The sequence below is a fragment of the Coffea eugenioides genome, chromosome 9 (genome assembly GCF_003713205.1).
Source record: "Coffea eugenioides isolate CCC68of chromosome 9, Ceug_1.0, whole genome shotgun sequence".
NCBI lineage: Eukaryota > Viridiplantae > Streptophyta > Magnoliopsida > Gentianales > Rubiaceae > Coffea > Coffea eugenioides.
The window spans coordinates 35,995,350-36,012,754 of record NC_040043.1 but is presented as its reverse complement, the minus strand read 5'-3'; the positions used below and the strand labels follow the sequence as shown (position 1 = coordinate 36,012,754).

The window sequence follows — 17,405 nt, the reverse complement described above, 5'->3', positions numbered from 1 at the left end:
AATTTAAGTGAACCCTAATAAAGTTAAATAAGACATTTAAGCCCTATAAAATTCATATGTGTGGCCCATTAAACATGTAGTTTTTTTATAAAGTACTTATGGATTTCAAGAAAATTTTTGGGCTTGAATGTTAAATTTGGGTCAAATTATGGATATGGACTTTTGGTCCAATAAGTCATGATTTAATTTGATTGATTTGACCATGTTTGACCACGTTTTGACCAAAGTTGATTTTGATCAAAATTTTTATTTAATTTGGATAATTTTAAATTTGAATATTGTTATTAATATATATATTTTGGAATAAATTAATTGAAATAATATGCCACCAAAGTGACCTCTATTATGGAAATTAATTTATTTTAAAATATAACTAGTTGGGTACTTGTAATTTTATGAATATTGATCGGCCCAAAGGAAGGTCAATATTTAATGAAATTACATGTGCACTTGTGGTAATAAATACGTGATAATTATTTGGATTTTACATGTGATTTATAAATTGGCCCAAAGAAAAATTTATTTTTGACATGTTATTATTATCAGTGTTTATTACTGCACCAAGATATCACTTAGAAGTTAATATTTTTGTCCAAAGATAAAATATTAATGGAATATCGGTATCTTGAGATGAGACTACCATTATTTGAATTTATTATTGTTTTGATTTATGTGAGTATAGTTTTAATTATTTTATGTTTTCTGTTCAGTTGCGAATGATCTTACAAATATTACTGCCAACATCAATAATATTCCTATGTTGAATGACACAAACTTCAAATTCTAGAAAGAAAATCTCTTGATAGTACTTGGAGTAATGGATCTCGACCTTGCATTAAGGGATGATTCTTCCCCACCTCTTACAGATCAGAGTACCTCTGATGAAAAGAGAAATAATGAGAGGTGGGAGAGATCAAATTGCTTGTGTCTGATGATCATTAAAAAGGTTGTTCCAGAAGCATTCAGGGGAACAATGTCAGAAACGACTGTAACCGCTAAAGAGTTCCTTCAGAACATTGAAAAAAGGTTTGTCAAGAACGAAAATGCTGAAATTAGTAGGCTCTTGACACGCCTAATTTCAATGAAATATAGTGGTAAAGGCAATATCAGAGAGTACATCATGGAGATGTCTCATCTTGCTTCGAAATTAAATGCACTTAAGTTGAAACTATCTGAAGAGTTACTAGTGCATTTGATTTTAATATCTCTTCCTACACAGTTTAGCCAGTTTAAGGTGAGTTATAACTGTCAAAAAGAGACTTGATTTCTAAATGAACTCATCTCACACTGTGTAGAGGAAGAGAAAAGGTTGGAACAAGAGCAGACAGAAAGTGCTCATCTGGTGTCAATCACTAATAATAAAAGCAAGGGACTTAAGAGAAAAAGGAAAAAGGAACTGCAGGTACAGCGTCACAAAAGAAACAACAAAAGAAATCAAATGATCAGGGAAAAAATAGTTGTTTCTTCTGTGGAGTTGAAGGGCATCAAAAGAAGTATTGCACCAACTATCACGCCTGGCGTGCTAAGAAAGGTATGCTTCTTAATTTGGTTTGTTCTGAGGTTAATTTAATTTCGGTATCTAGACACACATGGTGGTTAGATTCTGGTGCAACAACTCACATCAGTGTGCCTATGCAGGGTTGCCTGAATTGCCGAAACCCTAATGATAATGAAAGATATATCTACGTGGGCGATGGCAAAACAGTTCAAATTGAGACAATTGGAGTTTTTAGATTATTGTTAAAAATTGGATTTTATTTGGATTTCTATGAGACATTTGTTATACCGTCTTTTAGACGGAATTTAATTTCTATTTCTATTTTGGACAAATTTGGTTATTGTTGTTCATTTGGATATGGAAAATTTGAATTGTTTCATGATTTAAAATTGGTTGGTTCTGGTTCTTTAATACATTACGATAATCTATATTTAATTGATACGATTGTCTCATTTAATGAATCTCTGCATTTGAGTACTAGAGGAGTAAAGAGAAAATTAACCAATGAGAATTCAGCTGCATTATGGCACAAGAGATTGGGACATATCTCCAAACGGAGAATGGAAAGACTTGTGTCAAATGAAATTCTCGACCTCTTGAATTTTACAGATTTTAATGATTGTATTAACTGTATAAAGGGGAAACAAACTAATCAAAGGAGATTTGAAGCCAATAGGTCTTCAGACGTCTTAGAACTTATACATACGGATATTTGTGGGCCATTTTCTACATCTGCTTGGAATGGTCAACACTATTTTATAACGTTTATAGACGATTTTTCAAAATATGGTTACATATATCTCATTTCTGAAAAGTCACAGTCACTGGACGTGTTCAAAAATTTTAAGGTTGAAGTTGAGAATCAAGTCAACAAAAGAATTAAAAGCGTCAGATCTGACCGTGGTGGTGAGTACTATGGTAGATATGACGGTTCAGGTGAACAACGTCCAGGACCATTTGCTAAATACCTAGAGGAGTACGGTATCGTCCCACAGTATACTATGCCGGGTTCACCCACTATGAATGATGTAGCTGAAAGATGAAATAGAACACTTAAAGACATGGTAAGGAGTATGATATGTCATTCTACTTTACCAGAGTCACTCTGGAGTGAAGCACTTAAGACTGCAGCATATATCCTTAATAGAGTTCCAACTAAAACAACTATCTAAACCCCTTATGAGATTTGGACAGGAGAAAAACCCAGTTTAAAGCATATGCATGTTTGGGGGTGTCCAACTGAGGCAAGGCCTTACAGGCCAAATGAAAAGAAATTGGACTCAAGAACGATTAGTTGTTATTTTATTGGATATTCTAAAAGATCCAGAGATTACAAGTTTTATGATCCCACAACCAAATCAATTTTTGAGACAGGAAATGCTCGGTTCTTTGAGGATGTCGAGTTTGGGGGAGAAAATATAGTAAGAACATTGTCTTTAAAGAGGAATATATTAATATTCCCACAGGTGTCATTGATTTTGTTCAGGATCCTATTCATGAATAAGATCATGACATGACAAATCAAGACAATGTCGAAAAATAAACTGTTACAGAAGTTCAAACTCTCCCTCTCCAAGAACCAGTGCCATTAAGAAGATCCACTAAAGAAAGGAGAAGTGCAGTGCCAGATGATTACATTGTTTTTCTCCAAGAATATGAGGATGACATTGGATTGATGGAACATGATCCAATCAACTTCCGTCAAGCCATGGAAAGTTCAAATTCTCAAAAGTGGATCGATGCTATGAATGAAGAGATTAAATTCATGAAGGACAATGATGTTTGGGATCTTGTCCCATTGCCAGAAGGTGCGAAACCTATTGGTTGTAAATGGATATTTAAAATCAAGAGGGATTCGAAAGGCAATGTCGCTAAGGGATTTACACAAAAAGAAGGTATCGACTATAAAGAAACCTTCTCTCCGGTCTCTTCAAAGGACTCTTTTAGAATTATCATGGCACTAGTGGCACATTTCGATCTTGAGTTACATCAGATGGATGTAAAGACAGCGTTTCTCAATGGTAACATTGATGAGACGATTTATATGGTGCAACCAGAAAATTTTGTATCGGAAGATCCAAAAAATATGATTTGCAAACTTAAAAAATCCATCTATAGGCTCAAACAAGCGTCTCGACAATGGTATTTCAAATTTCATCAAGTGATCATCTCATTTGGTTTTGAGATAAATTTAGTAGATGATTACGTATACCATAAGTTCTGTGGGAGCAAGTATATTTTTCTGGTATTGTATGTTGATGACATTTTGCTTGCCAGCAACGATATTAGTCTATTGCATGAAATCAAGAAATTTTTGACTAAGAATTTTGAGATGAAAGATCTTGGTGATGCATCTTTTGTGCTAGATATACAAATACACCGAGATCGATCTCAGGGTATTTTAGGACTATCACAAAAGGGCTATATCGAAAAGGTTCTCAAAAGATATGGCATGCAAAATTGTAAATCAGGTGACACTCCTGTGGCAAAAGGAGACAAATTTAGTTTTGAGCAGTGTCCCAAGAATGCTTTTGAGGAAAAAGATATGCAAAAAATTCCTTATGCGTCAGCAATAGGGAGTCTAATGTATGCTCAAATATGTACGCGTCCGGATATTACGTACATTACTGGAATGTTGGGTAGATATTTAAGTAATCCAGAATTAGATCATTGGAAAGCAACCAAACAGGTCTTACGGTATCTACAGAAAACAAAAGACTACATACTCACGTATCGGAAGTCAGATGAGTTAGAGATCATTGGGTATACTGATTCCGATTATGCTGGATGCCAAGATACTATGAAGTCAACGTTAGGCTATATCTACTTGTTGGCTGGAGGTGCCATATCTTGGAAGAGTGCTAAACAGTCCCTCATAGCATCTTCTACTATGACTGCAGAGTTTATAACTTGTTATGAGGCATCCAACCAAGGAATTTGACTGCGAAATTTTGTCACAGGATTACGTGTAGTGGATAGTATTGAAAGACCATTCAAATTATTTTGTGACAATAAGTCAGCAGTCCTGTATTCCAATAATAACAGGAGCTCGACGAAATCTAAACATATAGATATCAAGTTCCTGGCTGTTAAAGAAAAAGTGCAAATGGACAGTTATCGATAGAGCATATCGGGACAAACTCCATGGTTGCGAATTCGCTCACTAAGGGATTACCATCCAAAATGTTTCATGAGCATACTGCTCATATGGGTGTTGTGTTGTTAAATGATGTCAGTTTTAGTGGGACTTTGTTATTTTGAACGCCCTTATGATATTTTTCAGTTATTAAGAATTTGAGGATATTTTATGCATAAATAAAGTTTAGATTTATTTACACTCTGACTTTGGTATGGTTTGATCTCATGAAAATTTAAGGTGGACCAGTTGGAAATAGACATGTTCTGATCACATTAAATGAAATTTCTATACTACACATCCACATCATGATTCATGTCATTCAATTGCATCGATATATGTGACCATTGATGGGTCGAAATACGAAATTGTAACAAAGGCCGCTTTGATCCTATATTGGTGTAATTGATGAACCGAATTGGTTATAGATACATTGTGATAATGACAGTAAAGTTGAGCTCATACGGTTAATTGCAAAACATAATTATAAGGTTACACATATAGTCCAAGTGGGAGATTGTTGGATCCTTAATCCAATACTGGACTTATATGTGAATAATTATGTATTGCAAACTGTCGATTAAGGTTAAATCCAATTAAAATGATCAAATATAGTTTGGGCTTAATGTATCTAATAGGATGTGGGCCTTTAATGTGTAGAGACTTAAGGGCTCTTATTTCTATGATGGGTTGAAATAGGGCTCCAAAAGGTAACTGAATGTTACCTATAAATAGGGTTATGGTCCCCAGGTCACACGTATTTTTTCAGTTGTCGTATTTCCTAATACCACAAAATACCTCTTCCCTGATATCCCATCGTCAGGAAAGATACCAGAGAGATACTAAAGAGCTCTCTCAAAGGATCGGTAAATACGTGTTGACTTGGAATGCTACTCCAATATCTTTGGAGATTCATATATCAGTTTGTCAATATGAATCCAGGTACGCTTCCACAATTTTTCTTGTTAATTTATTTCTTAATAATCGCCATATAGATTTTGGGTTTAATAGGTGATGATTTTCACCAAAAGTTAATATAAATTACCGCCCTAACATTGAAATGAACAAGAGGAGGGTTTGGAGTTACCCTTTGATAGCCTTTGGAGCGGAAACCTCAGAGAGAGATGGATCCAATGGTGGAAAGGTGAAGTTGAAAATTTCTTGGAAATTGGCTTCAAGAGTTGACAATGCTGTGACTTCGAGCCCAGATTCGATGATCTTAGAGATGTTTTCTCTGAAAATTTCCAACACAAAAGTTCTTCTCCTACATCTATAGAGTATCTAGAAATTAAGAATCGATCCAAAAAACGTCAAGAAGAAGAATAAAATGGTCTCTGGATAGGGCTTCCTGCTCAACCCTGGCTCAAGTTTTTCCAGAAAAATTTCTGCACTTTTTTCTTCTTCTTTTTCCTCTGTTTTCTCTCTGTTTTCTTTGTTCGCCACCTGTTTTCTTTGTTCGCCACCTCTCTTTCCTTCTTGTTCTTTTGTTACCTAATGGCTGCATTTGGAGCCTTTTTATAGGAACAAAACCTCTCTCAAAACCTAGGATCAATGGTGCATATTTTGCTGCACCTTCTTGGCAATCTTTGAGCCATTAGATTGGCCTGATTCCAGAAGATTCTTGATGTTTTGGATTAGGGCCAGGTGGCCATGTACTGGAGTGATCGAATGGAGGAAAAAATGAAAGAAAAATGAGTGGAATTGGGAGGAGAAATGGAGCTGCAATTTTGCTATACTGATGCCTCGCTCATGGCTTTGTACTGCTGGAAGATGATGCGCACGTGGCTTACACGCGGTGTGGTTTTTTTTTTTTTTACAAAAACTAATTTTGATTTTTGTTTTCTTTACTTTTCTGCTTTTATTTTCTTTCTCCGATTTTTCTAAAAAACATGATTGTTCTCAATAAATAGAAATGAAACAAAATAAATTAAAATAAATAAAATTTAACTAAAAAAATGAACAAAAATAGGAATAAAATGAAAACTAAAATGGCAAAATTTTAGTGTCTACACCCCCAATATTCCTTCAAAGTAGGTGAATTAGCTTCATTTTATATAAGGATTAGGCTCACTTTTGCTCACGCACAATCACACACTTGTTGAGCCAAAAGTTTTACAATCACCACTAACCTATCCAAGTTATAAAAGAACTTATCTGTCTCACGATGAAGAGCACTCATTCAAAACCCTTTGAATAATCACAAATCACTATTACACCGAGTAATCTTGTGATTATAACCATTATTCTCTCTACTTATCCATTGTCTAACTCCTTCTTTCATGATTAGGAACACTAGTTATTTATACAAGACAAAAGGTGCCTTCAAAATTCTCAATTACTTCTGTAATAAATCAGGAGCAGCTAGTCGTTAGTACTTTCGAATGAATATACTATATTCAAATTTGCATCCTATCTTTTTCAAGCATAGAGTCTAATTCATAGGACAATTGAGGTTGTTTCCTACTTCTTCTTCAGGGTTGTAGAGTTGGTTCCTCTTGACAGTACTTTTAGGACAGTTTTAGAATTTCTACATCTGTCCAAATATTTGGCCATATAGTTATGTTTTGACATTTTTCGACACTGCTCCGTTCAGATGGTTGCTTCTTATCCAAATTTTCATCTGTTAAAACATCCTGTTGCAGCATATAACTCATCTTCCACGAGTATATTTTGAATACCCAAAGGCTTTGTTGATGTGTCCGATCCTGTGTTCAAATAGTTCAAATTTTCACTTTTTGTAAAACTTCCTCTTATAAATAGAACGTTAGAGAATATTGTTCATCTGTCCAAATTTTGTTCGAAAAGTAGTTCTATAACTTGAACATCCTGAACACTTAGACAAATTGTGAGCTCATCCTTTATTGGTTTTGTTATCATCAAAACAAACAAGGTAGATTAACAACTAAAATAAATCATGTCTTATAGACAATGTTGTAGCTGGAAGAGGTAGCTTATTCACTTAAGTCACGTCAGGCAGCATGAGACTGATATTTGAATTTTCGAGAGAAATCTTTAAATGTTAAAATCAAAATAAAAAAGGTTATGGTAAAATGTGTCAATATTGCTTTACAAAATTTACTTTTGATGTTAGTTATATTTGCCACTTCTTTGACTATTGATGTAACAAAGGACAATTGCTTGCTCACTTGAATTTTCTGCACAACCAGTTCAATCCTCTAACAATATCCCCCCTTTATCAATGTCCAATATTTTGATGAATTTGTACAATATGTTTTCTTTCACTATAATGCACAAAATTGTGGGGAAACATATGATATGATGATTTGTTAATTCCTTCTATTTCAGCATTGTTTTGTTCTAAAGAAGATCGGGATTAGATTTGGATTGGAAGTAGAACAAAAAAATATTAATTATTTTAAAGTTCAATTTACAAAATTGGTTTCTTTCAAAGTTGAATAGTAATCTCAATCCTTAACTAGTTTTTGTAGTTTATTTCATTATTTCTTTGTCTCTAGCTATCATAACAAGATAGTTAAATCATAAATAGTCACTATTAAGATTTGTATAGCCCAATGAAGAAATGCTACTGGTAATCTTACTAAGTTAGCTTAGTTTCATAAACATAACATTTAATATAGCCAGTCAGCATTACAGTTGAAATACAAATAGTCTATTCATCCAAAGGAACCGATGCCTTCAACCTTATAGATGATTTACTTGTAAAGTTGTTTAAATTTTGTAAATCAAGAAAGTATAATCATGATAACAAAATCAATGCTCCCAAATTGAGGAAAGCCTGTTCAAAAAACAACCACATGGCTTGATTGGAATAAAAATTTAAAATACTCAAGTTTTATTGAGAGAGTAGCACTTAGTTATTTATATCGTATGTGTACTAATGTTAAACTAAAAATTTAAAATGCCAACTTCACGCCTACCACTCCAAGGAACAATATAGCATAAATACGAAAAAATACATAACTAATACGTCTAACAATTATCTAGAATTTTACATAATTAATTATTCAAGAAAAGTAATGAAAATTAAACAATCTAATATCCTAATATCAGACCCTATAAAAGTCATCATACACCAATTTAAAGGATGTGGTGGAATCCATATGATCCAAAGAATTAGTATCAAAAGTCATATCTCTTCATAATCAGGCTATGGAAGATATGAGATTGTATGCCTTCTACTGACATTCTTTCTATGTCAGCTATAAGATTTGGAACTAGATAACTCTGCTTGTACATGTATGTTGTTGCTTCTTTTAAGCAAAGATAGATGAGAGCAAACTCATCATAAAGGTGGTGCAAAAATCTTCGAGCTCTACAAATTATGCTACGGGAGTCAAACACAAAGTCATGCTGAAGAAAAAAGTTGAGAAACCCTTTGCTCAAGGAAAGAGAAAAGGATCAAAAAATGAGAAGAAAGCTGAGAAACCATTTGCAGGGAAATCTGATAGTGGTTTATTTTTGCCAGTGGCCTGCCATCATTCATCTACAGTTTCCCTATGGAAAGGTTCTAGGATCTACATCTAAAGGGGAATCTGCTTCTGAAAGGGAGGGGAATCAAACACAAAGTCATGCCGAAGAAAAAAGCTGAGAAACCCTTGCTCAAGAAAGGAAAAAGGAATTAGAAAATGAGAACAAAAAGGAATCTAAAAATGAGAAAAAGAAGGGGAAATCTGAAAATGAGAAAAAGAAGGGATTTGGAGATAGAATTTGAAAAGTATTTCAGTGTTACCGCTGCTCTTATCAGGGCAATCCCTCCATTGATAAGCTGATGAGGCACTACTACAAAGATGTATCGGCCAAGCACATGAGGGTATTAGATGAACATTATGGGTTCGGATAGAGTAGATCCAAACAAAACCTTTATGATTTGAAGCGGTGCAGCAACTGTGACAATTTGTTTGAAAAGTCAAGGACCATCAACTTGAAAGTAGGGGGTTCCATTTAATCCTAACTATTACGGCCATTATGAAGACGATACGTTGAAGCTCCCATGCAAGGCCAATCACCCAAAGCCAAAACCAAAGCCAAAGCAGTCATAGCTAAAGCCACAGTAGCCATAGCCGCCAAAACCACAACCACCAAAGCCACAGCTACCAAAACCACAGCTGCCAAAGTCACAGCCACAGCCACAGAAGTAGTCAACTGATTAGTAGTTACTAGTGATTGCAACAACGGCCACTAGGGATTGTTAGTTCTTTTGTATGGGCCACTAGTTAGTAGTTAGTAGTAGTCAACTAGAATGTTTCAGACTGGTCATTGGACAATATATGAGGAAGGATGTGTCGACCTCCATTTTCTTTTTCCTGTATGGGGTCCGGTAGTTGCTTTTCTTAATCATACAACACATCAAATAGAATAATAATAATAATAATAATAATAATGATGATGATGATATCTAGCTATTCATAAAAAAGAAACTCATCATAAAGGCATTCAGGTATCATGGAACTGTTTTTTTTACATCGATAAATGAGGTTATAGATTCTAACAAATTTAGTTCTCTATTCTTGAAACTATCCTATGAATATTCAATCTAAATAGCCAATCCCAAATTCTAAAATCACATACAACCTTCCTCAACTTCATCAAATTTAACAACCAATGACAAAGCGCATTTCTTGTTTGAAGATGTATGGCACTTGAACTTTTCATATGTACCATATGAAACATATTTATGTCCAACAGTGTAATGTCTACTGAAGAACCACTTAGAAGTGATAGCAGTGATATATTGTATTGAATCATAAGCTATCACTTTCTAACTTGATGGAACCCTAATCACCTTTTTAACTTTTCTAATTTAGCTTACTGATTGTAGAAAGAACGTCAACATCATTGTCATACATAGTCTGAAGAAGACATTCCAACTCATCACTAATGGCTAACGTAATTGCTATCATGTAATGGTTTAGACTAATTACTTATATACAAGATGCAAACATGTTTGTCAATTGGATAGGGTGATAATTATCAAATACATACTTCATTTCAGTCTTTTTCTGCAATAATTTAAATTCAGCTAGTAAATATAATTGAACAAATTTTAATTTTCATATGATCTATTATAGATATCAAAAGAAAAAAGAATCCAAACTATAATAATGTCATAACTGTTATAAACATGAAGGTACTTGCAAATTTACTACGCAGCCACAAGGCAAAGGCAAAAAATTAGTTAAATATTTATGTTTCCCCTCTTAAAGCTAAAATTTTTCAACACACTCCAGTTAATGTTTAAAATGTAGAGTACATGAAAAATAGCTTATCATGTGCAAATTGTGTATATTTTGATATTTTGATATCTTGTCAATTCTAACCTAACTAATACCAAAAGTTAGATAATTTTACATTAACTAACTATCCGATCGTACATATATATTAGTGGTGGTTGATATGGATTTTAGTTAGATATAAGATCTCCCCATGCTATAGATTAGGTTTAGAAAATAGGATGCTAGTTGTTGGTTCATGCATTTTATCATACAATTGTTTCAAAGAAACTTACACATGTATCAAATCGTGATACACGTAAGTGACAATGATAAAATTTTAAGTGAAAATAAAATATAATAATATTCAACTCACTATAGCAATGCTCTTGTCAAGACATCTCATTAGTTCATTGTTCAATTTTTTTATAGCTAGAAGGTGAACACAAATCATCATATGTCAATGTACTTATCAGTGTTTAAGTAACACTTATCTAGTATTCATACATACAATTTGGGCATATCAAATTAGTCACAAACTAACTTACTGTTCAAAAAAAATTTGACACTATGTTATACTAGATTATATGACTTAATAAGAAATGAAAATAAGAAAAATGACTGATGAATACCTTTTATCATAGTGGTAAAGCCAAAGACTATATACTAAAGGTGCTTAAATTTTGACACAACATACTTTCACAAAATAAAAACTACTTCCTCCATCTCAATATTAATGTCATATTTTCACTTTATTGATGTCATAAAATAAATGTCATTATTTCAGATTTAACACATGTCTTTCAATCTTGTCATTTGAAATATAACATTTTAAAATCCTAATGCACATTTAACAAGGAAATATTTTGAATTCAAAAAATACATATGTAAAATTCACCAATGTCACATCATCTGGACATTATATTACTATATTTCTACAAAAATTTGAATTTCTAAAAAAATGACTCTAATGTTGGAATGGTGGGATATTACATTTTATGAATCTCCTATAGGTAGTTATCCTTTAAAAACATTACAAAATTAATTTTTTATTGATTTTGTTAAAAAAAAATATTTTCAATGTGAATAACTAAACTGTCATACAACAATTGATCTTTTATCAATGATGCAGCCGTCTTTTAATAATTTTCATCACCGAAAACTCTTTTCACAGTTGAGATTGCAACAAATAAGATAATAACTAATTTCATATGGATATAAACAAATGGACATACAATATTGCTTTTGGTTTATTTTTTAAAATATTTTTTGAACTCATAAATATTTTGAAGTAATTTTTTTCAAGTATTTTGTTAACTGCCAGCCATCAATTTATAATGTAATATAAAATGAGATTTCATGTAAAAAGTTCTAAATCCTAATTAACTAATTTCATGCTTAATCATCGCAAACTATTATACAAAATAAAATCATATTAGAATAAGACAAAAAGTTTTGAAAAGCAATAACTATTTGGATTCAGTTGATCCACAAACATACTCCAATGGTTAACTACATTAAGTAAAACAAGATTTGATTGCATTTGGCAAAAGAATGGGCATAATAGTCAAAGTATACATGGGAGATTGAAGTGGTAAATTGTTTTCGGTTTGAAGTAAGTTACCTCAAAACATATGAGGGAAAACTATAACGTCTTGGATATTTTTTGAGGTACTCAACAAAACTTTTTAAAAATAGTTATATAGGTGTTTTTCAACTTTGAACTCCTTAAAATTGTTAAAATGATCCCCCACATTTTCTAATGAACTTTTTTAGTCTCTCATTTTCAAAATCAACCAAAATAGCCTATTAGATGTAAAAAAAAAAAAGGTGCCCCTTTGGTCTCGGAGCTCATTTTTAATCAATTTTCAAGCCTAAAAATGCATGTTTCCTTCACATGCCCATAATTTCAAGGACAAAATAGGAACATAATTATTTCCCTAAAAAAAAAGAAAAAACACAGGACTACCTCCTTAGTAGGAAAGCCTAATTCTTATCCACCAAACTCATAATCCAACACAAAAGAGCAAGGTCACCTGCATGAGAGCGATGAAGAGGGTGTGGGGATCAGATTAAAGAATGATTAACAACTATTAAGAAATTACCTTATTGGATAATTTTACAAAATGCCAAATGAAGAAGGAAAGTAAAGCTTCAATCTATCTGATTATGGTGAGTTTTTCCAACACTTTGATAAACAAATGTACAATGTAAAAATCTTGTTTTATATAGTGTAATATCATGATTTGCTGCATGTATTATGTAATATTACAAAGATATCACATGGTTTTTCTCTGGTGGGAAACGAATTCTTTTACCCTTAAAATTGTGGGTATGTGAGGTAAGCTTGCATTTTTTGGTTGGAGAATAGATTTAACAAAATGAGCTGTAAGACCAAATAGATACATTTTTTTATATCTAAGGGACTATTTTGACTGATTTTAAATATTAATGACTAAAAGAATTTTTTCCCAAAAATGTGACTATTTTGACAAATTTTCTCAGTTTTTAAATCTTCCCCCTTCCCTTTGCCCAAATTTACCTATTTATTTTAGGCTTGGATATGTAGGAGAGAAAAGCAAGGAATTGAATGGCTGCAGATCTCTCCAAACTTAAGAACTTTTCTTCCTAAAATTGGGATGAAAAGAAAGGAAGTGAAAGTCCACTATTAGTAAATAAATACATATAACATGGAAAATGATAAGTCTTTTAATCCTATTTGGAGTTTGTTCATTGGTCAATGACCAACTATTAGACTTGTCCGGTAGTTGGCCATTGACTAGGATAAAACTTGCCAATCTCTCCTAAGTGGGATCACAAGAGCTTTTGCTTTTCATGGTAGCAAGAAGCTCATCAACCAATTAGGATAATCTTGATGGGTTCTTTGAAAATTGATGTCATGTTAACTTTCAATATTTGAATCTTATTATATTGCTATTTGATGTATGCATTGATACATAATTGCACTCTCAGTACATAATTGGCTCAAATAACTGATAGCACCGATTTCATTATATCAAAGGTTCCGATTTTGTAACATGCACACCTCAAGATATAATAACCAAATTAAACATATTTTTTAATTAAAATTTATACTACAAACTATAGAGTATGAATTAGTTGTACTTCAAGCTATGAATGTATATAGATTGTACCAATATAATATAACTTCATTTACTTATAGTTTGTTATAGTTTTAGATTATAAATGTAATTTATGGATAAATACACAAGACACTCAAATTTGCATATGAATTTAATAACTTATACCATACATAATTTCAATTTGCAAATATAATCAAGTTTCAATCATAATTATAAAACCTGACCTAATCCAGTGATCGAATTAGTTAACTCGGTGAACCGGCCATAGAATCGAGTTGGGTTGCTAATTAGATCGGTCAAGCAAGAAACCCATTGACCAGTCAATGACCTGGTGGTTTAACGGTGAATAAAAAAAAGCACCAATTGAACCATCGAATTTTTATTATTTTTATAATTTAAAACATATTATTATATCATATAATATAATTATTGTGTAATCCGTGGTTGAATCGCTTAATCCGCAATTGAACAGATGACCCGGTCAACTCTTCGAGTCAAGTTTCGGATCGAGTTTAATAACTATGGTTTCTATGATACTAGCCTATCATGTTGGTGTCATATGCGAATACTTTTGTCTACACTTATATATTAACAATTTATACATTATTAGAGTAAGATGCATCACACATTTGCAAAATTTAAATTTTAAATTCAAAGTTAGATCGTTCATATATCTAATGGGCGATAGTATATGCACTATCATTACATAGAAGATCTATGTTTGAGCTAGGTACAATAGAGTTAGGGAAGATCGATACTTAGTCAGAGACAAATGACGAAACTTTTGGTGTTTATTTTTGACTAATACTCCTTTTCTTTTTTTATTTAAATTCAAGTTAATTTAGTATCAATAAATTGTAACTGCCATATTTCATTGGTTACTATTTTGAAGTTATAGTGATAATATCTAGGGTAAAATACAAGGACCTCCCTTGTGGTTTCGCGAAAAGACACCTTACCCCCCTATCGTTTAGAAACATGCACATAAACACCCTAAACTTCATAACTAAAGTGGAAATTGACCTATAACCGGATGTGCAATCTACTGACGATGGGTATGCGAGGTTCCTTTGAAAAGACCTTGAGTTTCATTCCCAAGTTACCCTTCAGTTGATATATTGAAGTGACTGAGTTGAATGATGAAATTAGCACGCACCATAACAGCTCATTAAGAGACAAAGAAAGATGAAAATAGGAGGTGCTCAACTAGTCAACTAGTCAGCTAAATGCGCCACCCAAGCCTTTCGGCAAAGGCCAACATCTTCTCCTTCTGGTCCTGAGTGAACTTGGTCCTAAATCTCTTCTTCGATCCCCCGGCTCCTCCACTGCCCCCTCCACCTCCTCCTTCGCCACTACTAGGATTCAACACGTCTTTGTCTTCCCTCGAAGTCGAGGGAAGCGGTAAGGGCCTCTGGTGATGATGATGAGAAGGTGGAGTGACGTGGAGGTAGCCGGAAGGATGGGGGGAGCGGAAAGAGTAAGTTGGTGAAAACTGGTGATGGGCATGGTGGGGATGATGATGATGAGGATGGTGGGGTGTGGGGTGGGGCTGGTGGAAACCTTCGCTTTCGGTTTCTTTCCTATCGGATCGAGCACTCCTCGACTTTGCAGGGGCTCCACTCGAATTTTCACGTAAGACAACAATCAGGTCCACAAATGCTCTGAGGATGAACCTGTATGATTTCTTATCATTTAAGTTCAAGTAGCAAAACAAGAGCTCTTCCATGAATTCCTAATCAATTTTCCCATTGTGATGCAGTCTTGCGTCAATCATTTCATGGTTTAGTACTTCAATCATTTCTTGAAATCATCATAAGGGCTGACGGAATATTTCAAAACTGTGATAAAATCTTCAGGGTTTAGCACTTCGTTCACGTCTCCCTCTCCACCGTCATCATCGTCACTTGCCGTTGTTGTTGAATCATTGATTCCACCTTTGTTGACTGAGTTGGTGGTGGTGGTGGTGGAGGAGGTGGAGGTGGAGCTAGTGCCTATAATGTGAAGCGTGCTTGTTGTCGAGCTCGTCCGAGCCTCCTCTATCAGTGAACCCGATGAGCTAATTGTACGATGCATGATTGAAGAATCTCCGATTGCAACACAGGAGGAAGAGGAGGAGTAGTGCAGAGATCCTGTCGCAAAGGTACTGGGAGAATTTCCAATGCCGTAATCACTTGCCATATGTCCTCCAGAAAATCTTTTCTTACTTGAGGAGGAATCCGCCTCTTCTTACCAAGAAGGTCCGAAAGGCGAGCAGCTTCTGGAATACGAGAGATAGACCTTATACTGCAGTCGACTATAGGGATAAGGGGCCATTCGTAAGCCAAGGATGATGCCAAAAACTTACCGAGGTTCCGTCTCCAATTTGATAGCAAATTGTATCCATTACATCATCTCTGATTCGGATCATATACGAAGACCGAATCAGAGTCTTTAGGCTTGTCCACCTACCACAGAGAATTCCGGCGAAGAAATTTCCTCTTAACCCAAGACAAGACCAGAACAAAGAGCCTAGGCGATCCACTCTGTCAAATCTAGCTAATAAGCTGAGTCAGTTCTTGATTCTCTTTCCCTCTCTATTATAAATGAGGGTATTTTGGGTATTCGACGTGTTGCCGGTAACTCAGCCGGTTCAAAAAGTAATTTCCACTTTAATTATAAAGTTTAGGGTGTTTATGTGCATATTTCTAAACGATAGGGGGGTAAGGTGTCTTTTCGCGAAACCATAAGAGGGTTCCTTGTATTTTACCCTAATATCTAATAAAGAAATTAGTATTTCCTTAGTTGGTAATTGAGAGTTATACTAACTACTAATGGTATACTAACATTAAATTAATCATGATCTATTTACTAATACAAGAAAATTAAGAGTTGGATTGCTATATTACATTTTTATAAAGAGAAATTAAAGATAATTCCTTCATTGATAATTAAAAATTATATTAAATACTAATTGTATAGTAAAATTAATTTTGTATCGTAAACTAATATAAAGAAGTTAAGAGTTGGTTGTTACAAAAAGAAATTAAAGGAGGTCTCTTATTTGATATTTAAAAATGATAATTGATAAGGTATTCTTACTACACTACAAATTTTAAAATCTTATTACCCTATTTTCGTAAGTGCACAGTTCGCTTATTGAGTATAGGGATAATAGGTGTCGATCCCACAGGAAGTTAGAATATGGCAATCGCTTGAATTTAATTACTTGCTTTATTATCTAGACAATAAAAGTTTAAGGAAGTAAAAATCAAGAAAGTTAACTAGGTGGTACAACCGATCATAGAAGATGTTAGTTTAGACAGTACAATCAGTCATATGATATAAGTAATAAATATAATACTGGCCATTAGGTGGTAAAACCAACCATGTAAGCGTTATGTTGCAAGAAAATAAATAAAAGTAAAGAACAAGTTAGATGAGGATTACTTTTAAAATTAAGTAAGAGGATCCTAGGGATTAGAATCCCTTGTTGTGTC

At 33.6% G+C, this 17,405-nt stretch overlaps 1 protein-coding gene across 1 annotated transcript; it reads right to left on the bottom strand.

Annotated features, from left to right (window-relative positions):
* Window positions 1–15,151: 15,151 nt before the first annotated feature.
* LOC113782487 (zinc-finger homeodomain protein 2-like) lies at window positions 15,152–15,655 on the bottom strand. Its single transcript, XM_027328378.1, has one exon. The coding sequence runs from the start codon at window positions 15,653–15,655 to the stop codon at window positions 15,152–15,154; it is 504 nt and encodes a 167-aa protein (XP_027184179.1).
* Window positions 15,656–17,405: the final 1,750 nt, after the last annotated feature.